We start from the raw sequence: 21,085 nt of genomic DNA on the forward strand, positions 1-21,085 counted from the left end.
AATGGCGGAACAGAACGAGTTGGAAATCGGACGTGTACAGGCAAAAATGCCTATCTTCACTAAAACCAACATCAAATTATTTTTTGTGCAGCTAGACGCAGCTTTTGCCATTAATCGGATTACAAGTGAGAACACTAAGTACAACTATTTAATCAATTCCCTGGACGCGGAGATTCTATCTAACGTCAGTGACTTAGTATTTGACCGTCCAGCCGAGGCTCCGTTTACTAAACTCAAAGATCGACTCCTCGAAATTTTTCAGAACTCCGCTGCCAAAGAGGCTAAAATTCTGCTTGAAGATCTGGCGTTAGGGGATCAGAAACCCAGCGTTTTACTCCGTAAAATGAGGGAGCTTTCAGCGGGCAAGATTACCGAAGAATTTCTTAGAAACTTGTGGCTCCAACGTCTCCCCAAAAATATTCAGACAGTTCTGGCTGTTAGCGGTGATGAACTAGACAAGCTAGCCATCCTTGCTGACAAGGTTGCTGAACTTACAGAACCAACCCAACTGGCCAGCATCAACTTAGAAGCCGACAATCCCGTAATCAAAAATCTCGAAATGCAGATTTTAGAACTCACAACGAAGGTTGCAGAACTTAATGTATCGCGTACTGCTCGTCCCCGTTATCGTAGTAGAGAGAGAAACCGACATGACCCGAATTCGAGGTATCGCATTAGTTCATGCCCTCGAGGAAGAAGCCTCAATCGTCAGGGATATTGTTACTACCATGATAAGTTTGGATCAGCCGCTAGGAAATGTCGTTCGCCGTGTTCCTTCGACCGAACTGCTGATCAGGGAAACGAGCGCAGCCAGCCGCAGTAACGGCCTGTGGGTCCAGCCTGGCTCCTAAATATAGCCGTCTGTTTGTGTATGACAACAAAACTGGCCTAAATTTCTTAATTGATTCTGGAGCAGATTTATCGATCATTCCCAATCGCACTAAGAATCAGCCTACAAAGGTTGAATTGTATGCTGCCAACGACTCTAAAATCTCGACGTATGGAACAAAGGTGCTAGAACTTGACCTCAACTTAAGACGTTCTTTCAGATGGGAATTTACCATAGCTGATGTGCAGAAGCCTATAATCGGTGCAGACTTTTTGGCCAACTTTGGACTCATTCTCGACATACGAAACAGATTACTGGTCGACCCCCTGACTTCCCTTACTACACGAGGAAGATATTATACAGGACCACCTACTTCTATCAAAACTATAATCAGCAATTTCCCAATGCAGGATATCCTCAAGGACTTTCCACATCTCACTCGTCCTCGACCGTTTTCAGATAAAGTCAGGCACAACACAGTGCATTATATCGAGACACACGGTCCACCCGTATTTGCCAAACCCCGTAGATTGCATCCGGCTCAGCTGCAAGTAGCAAAGCAAGAATTCCAGCACATGATGGAGTTAGGTATATGCAGACCATCAAAGTCCAACTGGGCTTCTCCCCTCCATATGGTGCCGAAGGGCTGTAACGATTGGAGACCTACTGGAGACTATCGTGCCCTGAATAGGATAACTGTTCCCGATCACTATCCAGTGCCACACATCCACGATTTTGGTCAAAGTCTACACGGAGCCCGAATATTTTCCAAGATCGATTTGGTTAGAGCCTTCCATCATATACCAGTTAACCCAGATGATGTGCCAAAGACAGCCATTACAACGCCATTTGGGCTATTTGAATTCGTTTTCCTCCCTTTTGGTCTCTGCAACGCAGCCCAATCATTCCAACGATTCATGCACGAAGTTCTGAAAGGCTTAAACTTTTGTTTTTCATACCTAGATGACATCCTCATTGCTAGCACTTCGTGGGAGGAACATAAGATGCACATGCGGCAAGTGTTTCAACGCCTTGACAAGTACGGTCTGCAAATAAATGCATCCAAGTGTACTTTTGCTGCTCCACATGTATCATTCTTAGGATACATGGTGTCTCCCCACGGCGTTATGCCACTTCCAGAACGTGTATCTGCCATAACTCAACAGAAGCGACCACAGACCCTCAAACAACTGAGAAGGTTCTTAGGCATCTTGAACTTCTATCGTAGGTTCCTACCCCATGCGGCCCATCACCAAGCTCCTTTACACGACCTACTTAAAGGAGCAAAGAAAAACGACCAGCGCGAGATTAAATGGACTGACAATTCGATTCAGGCATTTGAGTCATGTAAGTCACAATTAGCAGATGTCACCTTACTACATCATCCTTCACCAAGTGCTACCCTTGCACTTCACGTCAATGCATCCGATTCTGCTGTGGGCGCTGCCCTTCATCAAGTTACAGCACAAGGTCTCCAGCCACTAGCGTTCTTTTCCCGCAAACTGAGTAACTCTCAGCGTCAGTATTCTGCATACGACCGAGAACTTCTGGCTGTGTATTTGGCTGTGAAACATTTCCGGTTTATGCTGGAAGCACGACAGTTCACCATTTACACAGATCATAAACCATTAACGTTTGCCTTCCAGCAACGACACGATAAGTGTACACCCCGTCAGTTGAGACATCTTGATTTTATAGGACAATTCTCAACAGACATCAGACACATAAAAGGGATCGATAACGTTCCAGCTGATGCTCTTTCCCGTATTAAATCAATTAGTAGCCCATCTATAGATTATAGCAAAATTGCAAAAGACCAACAGCAAGATCCTGAGCTCCAGTCTCTCCTGACTTCAAGTGACTCATCACTTGTACTTAAGAAGTTTAAACTCCTGATAGTGATGTCGAAATTTACTGTGATGTATCGACAGGTCGCATTCGTCTATACATTCCGCCTAGTTATCGTCGCACTGCTTTCAACACTGTCCATAACCTGTCCCATCCAGGTGTAAGGAGCTCAACAAGATTGGTAAAAGCAAAATTTGTTTGGCCATCCATCAGTAAAGACTGCCAGACATGGTCTCGCACCTGCATTTCTTGTCAACGATCGAAGATCCAGAGACATGTCGCTAGCCCTTTGGGAACCTTTCCTATTCCAGACGCTAGATTTTTAAATATTCATATTGACATTGTTGGTCCATTGCCACCTTCCAACGGCTCAACATATTGCCTCACAATCATCGATAGATTTTCTCGTTGGCCTGAAGCAATCCCGTTGCCAGACATAGCAGCTGAAACAGTAGCTTCAGCCCTGTATTCAGGCTGGATATCTCGCTTTGGAGTGCCTGCCCAAATAACATCTGATCAAGGACGGCAATTCGAATCTGGCTTATTTAAATCCCTCACTCAACTTCTTGGTACCCAAAGAGTTAGGACAACAGCATACCATCCAATTGCAAATGGCATTGTTGAACGCTTTCATCGTTCACTTAAAACTGCCATCAAGTGTCACTCTACTGAAAGATGGACGGAAGTGCTACCTACAGTCTTGTTAGGATTGCGAACTGCGCTCCGTGAAGACACCAATACTACCGCGGCTGAGATGCTCTATGGCACCAGCCTCCGACTGCCAGGAGAGTTTTTCGTCCCAGGTTCTCAGGACGTCAATCCATGTTCTTTCGTCGAAAAACTCAGGACGATGATGGCAAACTTAAAACCAGTGCCTGTAGTGCACCACTCCTACCGCAACCCATTTATCCACAAAGAACTGCAGTCATGTTCCCACGTATTTCTTCGCAATGATGCTGTACGGAAGCCCTTGCAGCCTCCATACGATGGACCCTACGAAGTCGTGTCACGTGGTAGCAAGACATTCACTCTATGCATAAAAGGAAAAGAAACTGTAGTTTCTATTGATCGACTGAAACCGGCTTTTCTTCTCGCAGCGAGTGAGTCGGACCAGTTACCCCCAATGTCTCCAATGCCAAGACCAGCGCCAACTAAACGTACCACAGACAATCCAGCCCCAACGCGACAAACTACCACACGCTCTGGCCGACATGTATCCTTTCCCGCTCGTTTCGTGTCGCAGACACTGGTGGGGGAGTAGCTGTGGCCGCCAGCGCCAGAGATCCCGAACACTGCCTGGCAACACTTGCCAACGAGATGTTGGCTGGCAACTTGTAAGAAAAAAAGGCGCGAAAGTTCGCGGGGTTTTTGCCTGGATGTTGGCCGAGGATGTCGGTGACAGTTCTCACCTTTCTAATAAAGTTTTTTTGTTACTGTTCATGTTTGTCTGCTTAGTTCTAAGGATCAGTAGGATCGAATGACAAAATATAAAACATATACAGTATTAATAATAATTTAATTCAATTTACGAGTATTTTTATTCACTAATAATCATAACATTTGAGGTGCGTCATTTCAAAAGTGCGTTTTATCCACTTTCGCTTAATTTTCAGTATTCATTTTAAAGCTTGGAATTTGACAATGTTTACATTTATTTACTTACATAAACCCAAGGTCCTAGAATATATTATAGGACCTTGGCATAAACCAGCATGTAGAATTGATAAAATGTGACATAATTAGCCGAAGGAATTATAATTTCAACGAAAATTTGGGAAGACATCGAAGTTTATAAGATAAATAAGACGAGTTTTAGAATAATTGAAAGTGTAAATATGACATTAGATTGTTATGATATAAGTCTGTTTTTTAACTTTAACATTTTATTATGATAGTTTTTTACATTGGTAATCGGATAGCACTGTGAGGTTGCAGACGAGGTCCGTAAATCACGAAATTCTTCCATTTAAATTACAACAATAGATTATATAGAAAAGAGAGAGGGGGAAAGGGAAAAATAACTCTTGATCTAGACATCGCGACGCAAAATGTAAACAACGAGTGTCGGAACACTTGTCGGAACACGTGCCAAAACACGTGTTAAAAACGATCCATCTATGTCAAACGGAAGAGTCGAACTCTGACACGAAAGTCCATAAATAAACGGAATTATGACAGAAATCGCAATTAACGGGCTAAATTATGAGTTCGAGTCATGTAAATCTGTCAACAGTCTCCGAACACAATGGTCAAAAAGACGCCAGATGGACACTCCGAATCGGACCTTTCCCATGACCCGGGTCGTCCCGAGTTTCGGCTAGAAACAAAGGAGAGACCAATCGGAAAACGGGAAAGGGGATGATGGGCCAATCGGAAATCAGAATAGCGAGCGAAGAACTATAAAAACCCGGGATCCCGAAGGTCGAGAGAGTCTCCTCCGCATCCCGCAAAGAGCCGTGATCTGTGTTGTGTTGTGTCGCCGCCAACGACGTACGACGCCTCAGCACCTCTGCGAGCATCGGTCCAGCGATCTCATCTCGTCCGCCCCGGGGCTTCGACGGAAGGGAAATCCTCGCCACTCCGAAAGACTGTAGAGAAGTGGACTGTCTATTGTGGATGTAAGCATATATGTTCTCCAATAAACGGTTTCCTTATGTAAAACACTTGTCATCATTTGCCTCCTCCGCCACACCCACATGCAAACGTCCCTTAGGCTCATCCTGACACGGGATTAACTTACCCCCTCCTGTCGGCGACCTTACAGCGCTAATGGTATAAAAATTTAAAAAGTGGACAAGACGCAGTTTGGAATGACATGCCTTGTGTTACGTTAACTGTGTTATATGTAATTAAATGGAAAAATTGCTGAAAAAATGTATAAAATTAAAAAGTTTAAATTTAAGAAAAAATGAAATGCAGAAGTTTAAAAGCAAAAGAAATTGCTGTATTATTTTTTAAAACTTTTTTTTATCGATAACAACTATTAGGTTTTGGTTTTATTCTTATACGGCAACACCACACATGGACGATCTACCGAGGGGAATGCCTGTCGAAGTCTTTTATGGGAAAGTGGCCTCCGTTTAGGTGTTACTAACCTGAAGAAAATCCGGAAAACTCTACATAGCCAGCCGGTTAGTGATGCTCGAACCCACGACCAGTGTTTAGTGGTTTTAACCACTCGGCCATTTGTGGGCTCAATAAATATTAAGAAAATAATTAATTTATACGCTGATTGACAAAAAAGCTACTCACCAAGAAGGTATTAGAATCCAATAAAACTTTATTAGTGCTAAGGTAATGACGATGGTAATATGCAATTGCAACATCATAGCAAAGGAACAATTTCCTGTAGAACAACGATGTAACTTAAAGGAACATTTATTACTTTGCAGGAGCACCACTTGCCTGGATACATATGGCAATACGATAGGTCCTAGGACATGCAGGTGTGACCTCAGGGTCGGCATCTCTTTGATGCTCTGTCAGGACTGACACCACCGTGTCTTTACGGACAGACACAGAAACCGGGTTGGCCGCTTATTTCGTTGCGCGAGTGGTCGCGTTTGTAGACTTTCGGACTCGGAATGGAAGAAATGAAGCAGGAAGAAGTACATTGCACTAGTTATTATTTAACAAAAATACCCGTTTATTAATCGATATTATTTATTAACAAGCTATATATAGACGCTTAGTGGATGCTAAAAATATGGCATATATATGGATAAACCTTATCATTATACAGATGCTCAGCGGATGCTAATAATATGATATATATATATATATATATAGGAACCTCATTATTATTATCACGACCTGACTGCGAGAAGGAGAGCTACAATCGTTCGCGCGTTGATAAATACCTTAAGAGTTCGTAGAGATTGAAGATCCGTTCGGAACTTTCTGGAAGTAGGGAGTCTTGAAGTCGCTTTCCTCCGGAGCGGCGAGAATTTCCCTTGAGCGTTGACGGATTCTCTTGAGTAGCGACGGCTAAGATCGGCGATGGCAGAGGCGGTGGCGAGCGGCCGGACACACACAGTTCAAGAAAAAAACTGGATGGCCCCTCCTTTTTATTAGGGGGTCTTTCTCCTGGGTTTTTCCCATGACTTCGTTAGGAATTTTAGTACATTGAAGCCAATAGTCAATTTTTCACTCGTTGGTTCCGGAGGAAATAAGGAAACGGTTTTAATTGTCCGTGGGGAACGGTTTTAATTGTCTTTAACATTTTTTTCCATTTTGTCTCCTTAAATTTTCTCTCGAACAACAAAAATTAAACAAAATATTTGTAATATATGTTGATGATTTGAATAAACATTAAATGTAATGTAATATATTGTTGATGATTCAGATAAACGAAACGTAATCGTGTAGATGCCGAGGTGGCGGAACGAAAAGGAGGGGAGAAAAAAGCAAACGGCGCGAGAGTCGCTCGAAAGAACCAGCCGGATGTAGAAGTGTTTTAGTTGTGTTAATAAAGAGTTATTTGTATTATATTATCTGGTCAGTTCAGTCGTTTATAATACAATATTTTTACCAATTTCGGCTCTCATACAGGCTTACAATCATCATATGCTATTCTTCAACAGATTTGTCCACAGATAATGCAACTATTACTCCGGATCTTTCACCCTCGTAGATGGTCGAAGCTGACATGGTCCACAAATAATAGACAGGTGACAAATCTGGAGACGAGGCCTAGGGAGTGAAGCAATGTAACAAAAATTCTTGGAAAACTCTAGCTGTTTGCTAAGCAAGCATTATCTTTCTGGAAAATGGCTGTTTGCAACACTGCCATAAAAGGCAATATATGATTTAGGTGCAGGATTTCCTGAACGTATTGCTGTATTGTCAATGTTCCTTGCCCCATACTAGGGGTGACCGACTGTCAGATGAGATGACTTCTCAGACCAGCATTCCAGCAGTAGGCAATGTGCCTGTCAAGAGGAAAAGCTGATTGTTCATTTCTCACCGATAGTGGACTAGCCCACCATAAAATTCCCTACTTCCTAGTGGGCCGTTTACTCGGTGGCTGTTTCTTTCCTAATAATCATCGAACACATTAACCATGTCACATAGATATCCAACGGATATTACTTTGTATCCGAATGTCCCCCGGCCGTACAAACGTCCCAGGTGTTGCCTTATGGATTATGCCTTAAGTGTTATCTTACTAATTGTCGTGTATATATCCGTTTGGTTATTCATATATATGAACGTTCGCCGGCGGATTTTAGGAAATGCGAAAGCGTAGGGAACCCAATTTTGCAAAGGTAGTCAGAACCCGTTAGACAGATACTAACCTGCGACTAACAACCAGCTGTGTTCAGTAGTTTTATCCATTCTGTCATCATGGGCGAACTCGAAAGTAATTTCTTGATTTTTCACAGGCAATTATGATCAAGATTTCGTTTCCATCCTTCAGCACAACTAAAAGAGAGAAATAAAATTTTGAATATTACAGTGTGACAAAACGAAATTTTACTATTCAATAAAAGTAAATATACTGTTCATTTTCATTCATTTTGTTAATGATTTTTAATGTTACTCAATTTAACTTACATGTGCTGTCATATCCATTAGGCACTTTGGGCACAGTGCTCAGGGCCAATGAAAAATTAAAGACCTGCGAAATTAAAAATTGAGAAAATAAAGTTATGGGAATTAAAATAAAACATTAAATTTTTGCTGTCAGTTTATTTTATGTAGACTTTTCTACACTTTCTACTTACAAAATTTTTATTAATTTCAACTGGCAGCTGTTTTAATATTTCACTTTCTATAGAAAGTTCAGATAAATATGATAATTTTGTTTGAGACAAATTAGATCTTAAATGATTTTTAATGCGATTTAATTAATGTTGAAAAAGATTGTTCTCTTTCAGAATTCGATCCTAACATTGACATGTACCGGTACATTCTAAGAGCAATGTATTAGGAAAGCTGGATACTAAATTCTGCTCCTTTTGCAGCAACAATAATTTTTGTACTGTTTTGCAATTCGAAAATAGTTTTAAAAAGACAAAAGAAAAAGATTATATTTAAAAAATTAAAGTGCTTAGGGCTTACGAAAAGCTTAATGCGGCTCACGCCAGACCACTTGAAAAATTTCTGGTGTTTATCGACTTCCCGGATTCGATTCTGGGTGTTCAGAGTGGTAACTTGGTGCCTTACTCGAATAACTTATTGAGGCTGTGTGGCCGATTACAATTTCGATATTTACTAGAAATTCTGACTTAAAATATTATCTTTTTCTTTAAATCTTTTTTCATGCGGCATTAAGAAGGCTTTTTTCGAGCTTAAAAAGTTTGGCCAGACGGGTAATGAGGAACAGTTTTACCCTGATATGACGGAAACCGTCATATCAGGATAAAACTGTTTGCGAAGATTTCTGATGTTCTGATTGTAATTCGAATCCGGGTCCACAGAGCAGCAAGGTACCTCGATCATCTAGCGACCATCAGCTATAGTAGAGACGACCGGATGGCCGAACGGTTAGGGTGGCAACCTACAGCTCTGGGGGACCCGTGCTCGAATCCGTAGCCAGAAGCCGAAAAATTCGGGGTTGCTAAAATGATCCTGTTAGTGCCCACAGAGAGGAAAGATTTGAAAAATATGCTTATAGTAGAATTTGATCATCACGGATAAAGAAAATGAGAACAACACTCAAACTTCTATCATCTAAGATAAATATTAGATTAGAATTCGGAACCCTACGAGAGACGATAACACCTTATCCTCGCGACCATTTGATCGACCACCGGTATTTCGAAACGCTGTTTCAATAGCGAGGTTGAGGCCGAAGTTATAAACGCGAAAACGTGTACGTCGGACGTTCAGCGCCGCTTTCCTATAAGCCTAGAAGTTTGACATTGACGTTTGGAATGTCGACCAAGATTCCACTGACTTTCCAAACACCATTGTCAAACTTCTAGGCTTACAAATCAGCGGCGCTGAACGTCCGACGTACACGTTTTCGCGTTTAAAACTTCGGCCTCAACCTCACTAAGAGTAAGCAAGACAGGGCCGGATGGCCGAGCGGTAAAGGTGGCAGCCTACCGCTCTGGGGGACCCGGGATCGAATCCGAACGGGTCGAATAATCCCCAGGAATTTTTCGGGGGGTGGTCCGTTCGGATATGTCGGGCCCCGTCCCTCACCACCCGGTCGCCCCATTGTGGGCCTGGCCGAACCCATAATGGGCCTTCTAAAAGAGGCCCTCTTAGTGCCCACAGGGCGGAAAGAGTTAAAAAAAAAGGGCGGAAGGAGTTAAAAAAAAAGTAAACAAGACAATAACGTTTATTATTTTTTTCAATTCTAATTTATTTTTCTATTAAAATTAATATAATTATTTAAAAATACAAATACATGGAATAATTAAACATTAAAAAAACCAAAAAACAAAGAAATAGAAAAATAGTTGTAAAAGCAAACATCATTGGTTTGTTTGATCCAAAGGTAGCCAATCAGATTGAACGACGCGAGATGGCGTCAATTCGAAGTTTGAAACGTTGAACAAGGAATGCGTTCCTGTGTGCAAATTTTTGAAAGTTATTCGAATAATTTATAAATATTGAACGTAAGTTTTTATAATATAAATCTCTTTCTTATGATCGAGTGTAAACTTTTAAATAGTAACAACTTTATTAAATGTAATGTTCATGTTCATGTAATGTTCATAAACTAAAAATGTTCATCAATGATTGATGAACATTTTTAGTTTTTTCTTATCAAAGGAGGAATGCAATTGTCCAATCAAATCGATTGTTTGATTACTTTATATTTTTGTAAGACAGATTTTAAAACACTAATAATATTTAAAGATGCTTTCTATCTATAATAATAATAGATTATAATGGAAGCCGCCATATTGTTTATTGAAGATTTCATATTTCTGTTGGTAGAAATTACCGTATTTTACGGACTATAAGACGCACTTTTTTCTTCGAAAAATTGCCTCCAAAATTCAGGTGCGTCTTATTGTCCGTAAAATACGGTACTTTTAGATACTTCATGCATATACTTATATGTATATGCTATATATATGAATAAATTGTAAAATAACTTTGGTACCATAACTTTTATTAGAAAATTTATAATTATGAGCTTAATTAAAAGAATTGTTAATCTCAGTGAAATGTAAAAAATCAAACATAAAATATATTCATTATATTAAATTAAGATTTACATCCGGTTTTTACTTAAATATCCGCTTGAAACATCTGCATAAATAAGTGGATATTTCAAAATATTCAGTTCATTGTTTAGCACAGTGATTCTCAACCACTGTGCCGTGAGATTTTTGAAGTGTGCCACCACTGCGAATACCCATACATAAACGACGGCGGACAAGTAGTTTAATCAGTTCTACCTTCCTAGGGCACATTTGGAAATTGTTACTGGTGTTACCGGTAACTGACGGTAGTTACCAAGGCATTTAGAAAATGTTACCTAAATAACCAACTGTGTTTAAAAAATTACTTTAATGATGTTACCGGTTGTCCTGTGGTACTTACTGAAGTAACCATGTGGCCGCCAAATTTTTAAATTATTAAAAGTGTACCGTGATAAAAAAAAATGTTGAGAATCACTGGTTTAGCAATTTAATTTTATCATCAATTCTTAAACGTTGTTAAAAGAACACAGTTTTATTGTACTTAAATGTTTAATGATGATATATAGATCTTTTACAACAAATATGCGTCTTTACGCATCCCTTTAGGGTCAAATTTATCAGTAATTTATAATTATTATAGTCATTATTTAGCCTGATGTCGCACGGCAGTTGTTGTAGCTTTACTGATCTTTTTTGAATTTTTCAAAATTGCAAGAGAATTCTATTCAAAAGGAATAGAACACTCAAAATTTGTAATTTTGAAAAAGTCGGTATTATGGCCAAAAAAGTTGACGGCCAAATTTTAATCAAAATGTGGTTTTGACAATTTTGATGTGATTTTCTAATGCGAGACATACTAAAATGATAATCTTATTTCGTATTAAATATTTATTTTATTTTATCACGTCAGTTTTGTACTTTTGATTACTGTATTTTACAGACTATAAGATGCACCTTAATTTTTAAGCAATTTTTAAAAAAAATACCTATAAGATGCTACGGACTATAAGACGTGCCTGAATTTTGGAGGCAATTTTTCGAAGATAAAAGTGCGTCTTAGTCCGTAAAATACGGTATTTTGCACTTGTTACACTAACACAGTATAATGTAGAATAGAATTTTCTAACCCAACACTTGCAAACTAAGTGGGATCTTCTTATCTGGTTGGGTATACATTTTTTCATAAACATTATTATTTCATTTAAAAAGTTATAAAAATCTAGACAACACATGATTGAAAAAGATTGACAAACAACAAAAAGGATTAGTGAATTTGTATGTATTTATTGTCACTTTAAATATATGAAAAAAATATTAATTGTAAAAAAAAGGAAATACGTTGCAGAGTTTTTTAGATTTCTACATAAGGAAGTTGATGGTGAGCATATATAATTTTGTGAAACTTTTGTAGGTTTTGAGCTTTTAAAGACGTTTGAAAACAAATCATCTAACATATGTCAAAATAGCTATTACTGTATATTTTTTCAAGAAAACGGTCTAACTTCCTCAAAAAATTGAAAAAAATTTTATAAGTATAAAACAAAACAATGTTTTTAAAGATTGATAATTAGCAGCATTGGAAAAAAAGTGGATAAATGCCAGATGCAGTGGATGTACGGACATCATTCTCAAAGTTAATTATCTGTGCAAAGGTGGACAGTTACAAGCTCTGCTGAAATGACATGTAATGGAAAAGAAGCATGCCCAAAACATTAAATGCAATACAGGTGCATCATATCTATTTTAATGAGTTCAACTTTAATCCAGGATGAGACACTAAAGCTGCATGTTGCATAATGGTATTAATAAAAACATTCATAAGCTAACCGAACATTTTTAGGTACTTGTGAATCTTTCTCCCAGATGCTGGCACTGCCCTGACAACCAACATCTCAACTAGTACCTGTATCCCCTCAAAACAAAATGACTTGGCTAGCTAACCTACATTAAACAGACACGTGTTATCGATTCAGTCTGTGTTGTTATTTCCACATCTTTGTCTGAAAGAAAAATGTCTATGTTATATGATTTACCAAGCTGATTTACAGAGGAAGAATCTATATTCTTTTTTCAATTTTACCTAGTGTTTGAATATGCGAAAATGGCCATGAAATGAATTTGTTGTTTGTTTGTGTGTTTGTTTAGTTAATTATAGCAACGCAATACTTTGGCAATCTAGGGGGTGCTTTCTGGGAGGTCTTTTTAAGGGAAACTGGCCCCTATTTAGGCGTTACAGACGTGGAGAAAACCCGGAAAACTCCATGTGGCTAGCCCGTCTGAGTGAGATGTGAACCCACAACTGAATTTCCAGTGTTCAGGGAATGAAGACTGCTTGGCCACTAGTGGGCCAAATGAATTTGAATATATCTAAAGGGATTTGGAGGTGCGTCGGTAGTAGCTGCAACCTGATGATAAGCATCCATTCCAATAATTGGTCTAATGAGTCAAGGATACTATTTTTAGCAGTGCTTTGATTTATTTATTATTGGACAAAGGAACTTATGTCCATTAAGTGGTGTCAAAAGCAACTAAACATCTGCAATAAAACAACTGTTGACTAGAACAGTTTTATGAGGGAGATATAGAAGCAGATCTACATAGGGACTAATAGGACTGGGCCCCCAAGTGTCAAGGGCCCACAAAAATTGAATTATTATCATAAATTTTTAATACTTTTTCATTAACAATGAGTACTTATCGTATAGTAAAAAATAGATAATAATAATATAATAATAATAATGATAATTTATAGTATTAATTGTTTTATTATAATAATTCTTAATCTAGCAAAACATGGCCTCACTAGACTTTAATAAACCCTAGGCCCCGAAAAACTTAGATTTGCCCATGGGGAGGTATGTTTTCTACATTTGTTGAGACAATCTAACAGCCGAATAAGTGGTCTCAGAAAAATCGTGGAAATTGACGAAAGTCTTTTCACAAGGCAAAAAAGCAATGCTGGAAGGGTGGAAGGGTTCTTCCACAACAGGCAGAATATGCCAAGAAACTGGTGATTGCTCTCTTGTTCCAGTTCTGAATAGAGAAGCAACCACTCTCATGGCAAAAATTGTGGAACACATTAAAGAGGGATCAATGATATATACTGACTGTTGGTGAGCCTACAAGATGAATGAACTGGAAAAAGCAGGTTACGGTCATTTCACTGTGAACCAGATGCTTTGCCAAATTCAAATACACTGTTCCCTTATTTTATAATTGGGGATGATGCCTTTCCTTTAAGGCATGATGTGTCCTTGTTGCATCCTTATCCCAGACATTCTGAGTTTAGTCACTCAGAAAAAATTTACAATTATAGATTAAGCAGAGGTCGGCATGTTGTGGAGAATGCTTTTGGTATACTAGCAGCACGATTTCGTATCTTAAGGAGACCGTTAAATTATGACGACGAATCAGTCAAAAGCATGGTGCTTGCTAGTTGCGTTCTCCACAATATGCTTATTCAGAAATCTGCAGCATATTGCCCAAATGGATATGCTGATTATGAAGATTCTGATTATAATCAGAATGAAGGTATATGGAGATCTGAAAATATAACTCTTGGAAATCTTAAAAAAGTGACCAGCAATATGTATAATAAAGAGGCAAAAAGTCTCAGGAACATTTATAAAGATTATTTATGTAATGAGGGAGCTATACCTTGGCAAGAAAAATCAATTCAATCTCAATCTAAAGTATAGTATACTTTATATAGGTTGTATTATCAGTAAATATTACTCCTCTGAGCTAATACAATATATTTTTATTGAATATCCTGTAGCTGTAATGTTCTAAATCTGTTATTTTGTGAAAAAATAAAACTAACAAATCCAAGATACTTGTGTTTGTCTTAATTATATATATAGTTTTTAACTTCTTAATGTAGACAACAATTTCTATTATTACAGTCTGTTACAAAAGTATAGGAACACCAGTTATAAGTCTTTTAAAAGTTAATTTATCATAATAATTAAACTTATCATGACTAGGGTGAGATGTCATTATTTTTAACTGTCGTGGTGGTTTTTTTGAATGTTTTATTGAATGTTATATAAATATTGTCAATAATGCTATTCAAAATGTTTTCCAACAAGGTAAAAATTATGGGCAAACAAGTAATATAAAAAAATTATTTTAAAGTCAATTCCTACTTAGGTCAACAAAGAAAAATTTTATTCTAGTTACTTTTTATTAAATAATTACAATTAATATAAATATGTATATACATATGCTAAATATCTTATATAAGCGAAATTTTTTTCTCCCATATAAAACTAAAATTAATTAATTAAATTTAATTAATGAATTAATATTTGAAAAAACTGTATTAACATCAAGTGTCATCCACTACAAGTTTAAAAAAATGTATTTGAACTTGAGTGGATGAATAAAAAGTATTTCATTAACGATTGAAAATTTGAACAAGATATATAAATATATATAGGGAGAGTGTGAACTAATAGCAGGAATTTAAAAAAAGAAGTCAGGACAGCATAAATGTTTAACATCCGGGAATGAGAGAGAAATTTTGAAGCTTATAACTAATAAAAACATGTCAACAAGGCAAGCTGCTGCTGAATTACCAATAGATGTATCTCATGTGACTGTTTGGAGAACTTTAAAAAACAATAACAATGTAAAATATTTAAAAATGAAGTTGAAAAACCACCTTTAACTGCCAAACACAAATCAATGCATTTAAACTGGGCTAAAGACAAGATGGAATGGACTGAAGAATGGCAAGAAATAATGTTTAGTGATGAGAAGTTTAATTTAGATGACCCTGATGGGTTTTTATATTATTGGCATGTTTTAATAAGAGAAAGCAGAGTTAAAATAAGCTGGCAACAAGGGGCTGGGTCTGTAATGATTTGGGGTGGTTTTGGAGGTATAACTGATTTAGTATTTGTTGACAAAAATATGATTACATTTGGTGGGAAACAATATGAATCTGTAAATCAATTGAGAATTGCAATAATGAATACATGTGATGAAATTAAGAATAAACAATTGAAAAACTTAATAAACTCTATGCCTAACAGAATTTTTCAAGTAATTGTAGCCAAACAAGGTGAAACCAAATATTAAAAGTGTTTAAAATATATTTAACATTTATGTAATTTTAGAAAGTGTACCTGTACTTTTGCAACAGGTAAAAAGTGAAAAACTGTGATAACTTCTATTATATTATTATTATTAAAAGATAAAAAGCTGGAAAATGATATTTTTGTTATTCTTTTAAAACATATAAGACTGTTTTCTATAAAAAACTTTAAATAAATATTGAAAAATCACAAAATTTGTGTTGTTTCTATACTTTTGTAACAGACTGTATAAAAACTAATAATTTACACAAGGAACATTATTCAGGAGACATTTGAATTAAATGAAAAAATTTCACACACAAATTTCATACATCTTATGAATCAAATTTATTTAAATAAATTATATAAAGAATGAAATGAAAACATCATTGAAGTTCAATTTAAATATGCTTATATTGAAACGTCCTTTATTAAAAACACTATATACAATAATTATTAAAAATCATTATCAGCCTTTTCTTTTTCTTGCATTAGCAATTCAATGCCATGAATTGCCTCTTGTCTGTTTCTGGGATCCAAGTTTCTCAATCTGGCATCAGGGTATTCTCAAAACCTTGATACCAGATCTGGTTGCTTCTCTTGTTTTGCTTTTTTTAAAAAATACTCTGATATATTTTTTGTTGTCTCTTCCAAGTCATTCAATATACCTTTTTCTTTTCTAGATTTTTCGTAATTACTCTTGCTTGAACTGAAAAATTAGATTCATCAGCACACACATTATAGCACAACTAATTATATATTCAATATAATCATACCTTGGTGTATTAAAAACATCAGGATTTTCTGTAGGTGAAATGCTGAAAATAATTTATAATAATCAGTTGTTTAAAAACTTATAATACATTATATAGGTTTATTATATTTAAATTAGTTCAAAGTGTACATACTTTTGTATTTGAGTTTCACTCATTGGAATATCTTCATTACTAAAAATAAGTGTCTTATTTAAGTATACCAATAATAATTTTTTTCACTTAAATAATTATAAAGCATAATAAGTATATTACTTACTTTGATTGAGTGAGTGACATGCAGGATACTATCTCAATATTATTTTCTAGATTATTTTCATCTTTGTGTATTAAATTTGAAATTTCCCTTAATGGGGACATATTGTTAACTGAACTGTAAAAAAAATAATAAATTCTAAATTGAAAACAAATCAGGTAGATAGTAGTTTAAATTTTAGTCAAAAAACATAATATTAATGAAAGAATAATAATCCCTGCAGCCATATTTTATAACTAAAAGCATTTATTTTAAATTATTGTTTTTTTTTAGATTTTCTAGATTTTTTGTTAGATTTTCTTAAAAATGCGTTTTTAAGGGGTATTTTTTTCACAGCAATTTTTTTGATAGATATTTGAATTAATATTTCGATAAAATCGCCTCTAGATAGGCTACTAAATATCTATGTATCATCAATTAATGAAACTGTGACATTAATAAACTTACCTTGCACATTCACTCATACAATCTCTTAGGATGCTATCCATGAGATCATATAAATGCCATGTGGCTCAAATTTGTGTCTCTCTCTTGTCTCACTACCACTGGCTAAACTCTCTCGAATTTTTTTCCTCTCCCTGTTATAACAATCCCTCCGCATCTTCCACTTTTGTTCTGTTTCATTTCCTATTTAAAACATTTTCTAATTAAACGATTGCACTTTAGGAGTTCAATGCAGTATATCAAACTTTCTTACCATTCAATCCAAATTTCACGCCAATCGCCGTCCATATTGTGTGTTTCAACCCTATATCTTTAAACTCTCTACATTTCTTGTCGTATAAACACCTGTACTTTCTGACTTCTTCAATAAATAATTCCAGATCTACTTGCTTTCTCATTCTCTTAGCTAAACTTTCTGCCATTATGACTATTTCAAACTACACGTGCCAAATTCATGTAACTACGTGTCACAAAATCCTCACATTTGTATTGGTTGCAGTACGACAGAAGCACAGAATGAAAACAGAAAAGTTAAATAATTTTTAACTCTGCTTTCAGTCTTGTTTCTGTCCAATAGAACGTTCCAAAACCGGAAGTTTCGTCAGTTTGGCTTTCAGTTTTACGATTATGTCACAGATTACGGTAATGTGGAGTCCAGGCTTTAAGCCCTGCAGATTATCCAGTATGGAAGAATTTTGAACAGTAGTATTTAGAACAGTGTGAGTTAACAGCTCTCCACACACACACAGCTTAATGAATGCTTAACAGTAATGTCAGGCTTCTCTGTGTGGTATTTGGCATCACAGGGCAGCAACCACTTCCAAAATCTTTAAGAATCTGAATCTTGTAAGGGGGAATGTCAATTCCAGTTCATATGACCAAAATTGCTTATATTGATCCCCTCTACCATCATTTCATTTTTTTGGTCTAATTTCTTAACATCCCATATACAAAGGCTATTTTTTAAATAAGGTCTGTTTTTTAATAAAAAGAAAAATACTGTAAATATCATTAAAATATATTTTTTTCCATATTCTACATACTTTTATCTACTTTTCTACATAATTTCCATTTTTGTTTAAACATTTGTCATACCGCTCAACAATTTTTGAATTCCGACATCAAAGAAATCTGCTGCCTGTGAAGAAGCCCAATCCACGACTGCAGTTTTCACTTCTTCATCGTCGTTGAACCGTTGACCACCAAGGAACTCCTTTAAGTATCGAAACAAGTGAAAATCACTGAGTGCAAGGTCCGGACTGTGTGGATGATCGTATCGAGTCAAAAACGATAAAGCACTGTCCAATCTTTTTGTTTCGTGATCGTCAGAAAGCAGTCTTGGAACCCACCGAGAACACAATTTTCGATAATTCAGTTTCTCCGAAACTATGGTATACAAAACTGATCTTGAAATCTGTGGAGATTCAATTGATAACGTTGAAATCATGAATCGTCGGCCCTCTCGAATTTTGTTATCCACATCACGAACCAAATCTTCAGAAATCAGAGATGATGGGCCAGGGCATGGCTCATCATGCACATTAACTCGCCCGTCCTTGAACATTCTTACCCATTTTCGAACTTTATTGTCACTCATAGCATTATCACCGTAAACTTCACAAATCTGATGGTGAATTTCTGCTGCTGCCAAGTTTCTTGAACTCAAGAATCGAATAACAGATCGTATCTCACAGTCGGCGGGAGACTCAATTTTCTTAAACATTTTAAACTTCTACAGCTCAGCATACAGACAGACAATATGGCTGCAAATGGCGTCAAGATTGCTTGGAGCAGAAGCGCATGCGTACTGCCATGATTGCTCATTATTCTCACTCTCATTCACAAACGGACCTTATTTAAAAAATAGCCCTCGTATATAGGCCATATATATTATTTTCAGGCTGAAATTTGTTGCCAGTCTGATGCTGTTAGTGTCCTCTTACCTGGCAGCTTGGACACATGCCACACCCCTCTCTAAGTTGCACTCCTCTAAATATGTTTTTTTTTTTTTCCTATATGAACATCAGTTAAAAATAATATATTGAGAGATATATGTTTTATGAAGTTTGGATATTAAAAATGAAAAGAGGTTCTTCAGAGAGTTGGCCTTTATGTAAGCACATTTACTATATTAAACTAGTGAAAATAATTCCAAGTATAAAATTGAATGAATGGTGGAATTATAATGAATGAAATCATAGAATAAATTTTAAATAGTAATATTACTATTACTTTTATCTATAAGATGCAATTACATTTTGTAGTGGACAATAGATTAACTGCATATGTTTTATGAACTTGTTTTGGATGCTTCTGTTGCTACTAATATGGAAACAAGCTTTGTTTCTATAAAATGTTTTATCTGAAATTTATATGTATGCAATCATGAACTAATGTGAGGCTGCCGACAGGAGTGGAGATTGGGAACTTAAAATCCCACTTCTCTGACATCACTAAGGCTTGCCAACTGTGTGCGATTATTGGGATGGTCGCGGGATCAAGACATTTGTGTGTGGGCATGAAATACTCACAGAGATAGGTTTTCCATCTTTTTACCATTAATATATTATAAAAAGTTTTCTTACAAACAATTTCTAATTCTCTGCTGCCACACTTTTAAGGAGAGAGAGAGTTGAAACAAAAGTTTGAACATTCCATAGGATGTTTTCTTTCAGTCCTTTGTCAATGGTTGCTGAGATCAATGGTCCCATGGTGCACTGCACAGCTTTGAAAGAATAGTCCTTGGGGAAAAGATGAATCTTGACAAACCAGAACAATTCCCGGAGAGTGAATGTAACTCTGAGGAGGATGGAAAACTAACAGCAGATTTCCACAGAAGAACCGAATTGCTGGAGCTAAAGAACAAAGAACTTTGTGTCCTTGAAACACATGTTTTTATCTGTTTTCCCCTCAATTCTGCTTGCTGATTGGTATCCCATTGTCACCTGATGACAATTCAAACCATTTGGGGGGTGTGGGAGAGGTCAACTTTGTGACTAAACCTGATTCCCTTCTAACTAAATTTCTTTCGACTTTTTACATTGTTCTCACAATTCATCTTTTATTTTCTGTTTTGCAAAAAAACTTTTTTGTTTAAACTAGACATTAAGTTGTGCTTTGTTCATTTCTGAAAGATGAGAGCTTTACTATCTCGCTGAATTTTCATCATTTGAACCTTAAAGTTTGATGTTTGTCCGGGACCTCACACTAAAACTGATACTGTAATGTAACAGTTGTCTTGAAAGAAAAGTTCTTGAAGTATACAAATATAATAATAAAGATTTTGTTTAGAATTTCCAATACTGTTTAGCAAGAATGTTTGCTTTTAATGATTTTTTAAGCTTATAAAGTGACTATACTCATATTAGCAGAGCTTATCAATAAACATATTTCTAAATTTTTTCTAATCCACAATGTCTCCAGTCTCATAATTTTATTTCCAAACCAAGAATTGTACTACTACTAATGCTAGTTGAAAAAGATATCTGTATAAATTTTTTAATATAGAGTATGAGATTAATTAGTAAATTAATTCAAAATGAGTACAGGTCTTTTGCATGAATTGCCAGTATTTTTTATTTGGTAATTATATGCAAAAATTTACAATTTATTACAATACTGATGTGGTTTGTGTGATATTGTAAAGAAATATAAGGATAACACTGTTTAGTATATTTAAGAATATTGAAAAGGTATAGAGTATAATTGATTCTCTGAATTAAGAGGAAAATTGAAAATAATTATGG

General features: G+C 36.2%; 4 protein-coding genes across 4 annotated transcripts in view; 2 read left to right on the forward strand and 2 right to left on the reverse strand.

The window, feature by feature from the left end:
• The first annotated feature begins 1 nt into the window (after position 1).
• Positions 2-823, forward strand: LOC136988980 (uncharacterized). Its single transcript, XM_067286996.1, has one exon. It carries the CDS (start codon positions 2-4, stop codon positions 821-823), a length of 822 nt encoding a protein of 273 aa, XP_067143097.1.
• Positions 824-10,129: 9,306 nt separating this feature from the next.
• Positions 10,130-21,085, forward strand: part of CycB3 (cyclin B3) — a 32,579-nt gene continuing 21,623 nt past the window's right edge. The window contains exon 1 of the mRNA XM_067287166.1: positions 10,130-10,248. The gene's annotated coding sequence lies outside the window, so the exon portion shown is untranslated. The remainder of the gene's footprint in view (positions 10,249-21,085) is intronic.
• Positions 16,347-17,819, reverse strand: LOC136988998 (uncharacterized). The gene is made up of 5 exons (XM_067287017.1): positions 17,343-17,819; positions 16,899-17,012; positions 16,775-16,813; positions 16,643-16,684; positions 16,347-16,575 (listed from the first exon to the last, which is right to left on the reverse strand). The coding sequence occupies exons 1-5, from the start codon at positions 17,381-17,383 to the stop codon at positions 16,434-16,436; spliced, it is 378 nt and encodes a 125-aa protein (XP_067143118.1). The 5' UTR covers positions 17,384-17,819; the 3' UTR covers positions 16,347-16,433.
• Positions 17,894-19,062, reverse strand: LOC136988981 (protein GVQW3-like). The gene is made up of 2 exons (XM_067286997.1): positions 18,460-19,062; positions 17,894-18,007 (listed from the first exon to the last, which is right to left on the reverse strand). Exons 1-2 carry the CDS (start codon positions 19,060-19,062, stop codon positions 17,894-17,896), a joined length of 717 nt encoding a protein of 238 aa, XP_067143098.1.

The sequence above is a fragment of the Centruroides vittatus genome, unplaced genomic scaffold (genome assembly GCF_030686945.1).
Source record: "Centruroides vittatus isolate TY-2023 unplaced genomic scaffold, ASM3068694v2 scaffold_435, whole genome shotgun sequence".
Taxonomy (NCBI): Eukaryota; Metazoa; Arthropoda; class Arachnida; order Scorpiones; family Buthidae; genus Centruroides; species Centruroides vittatus.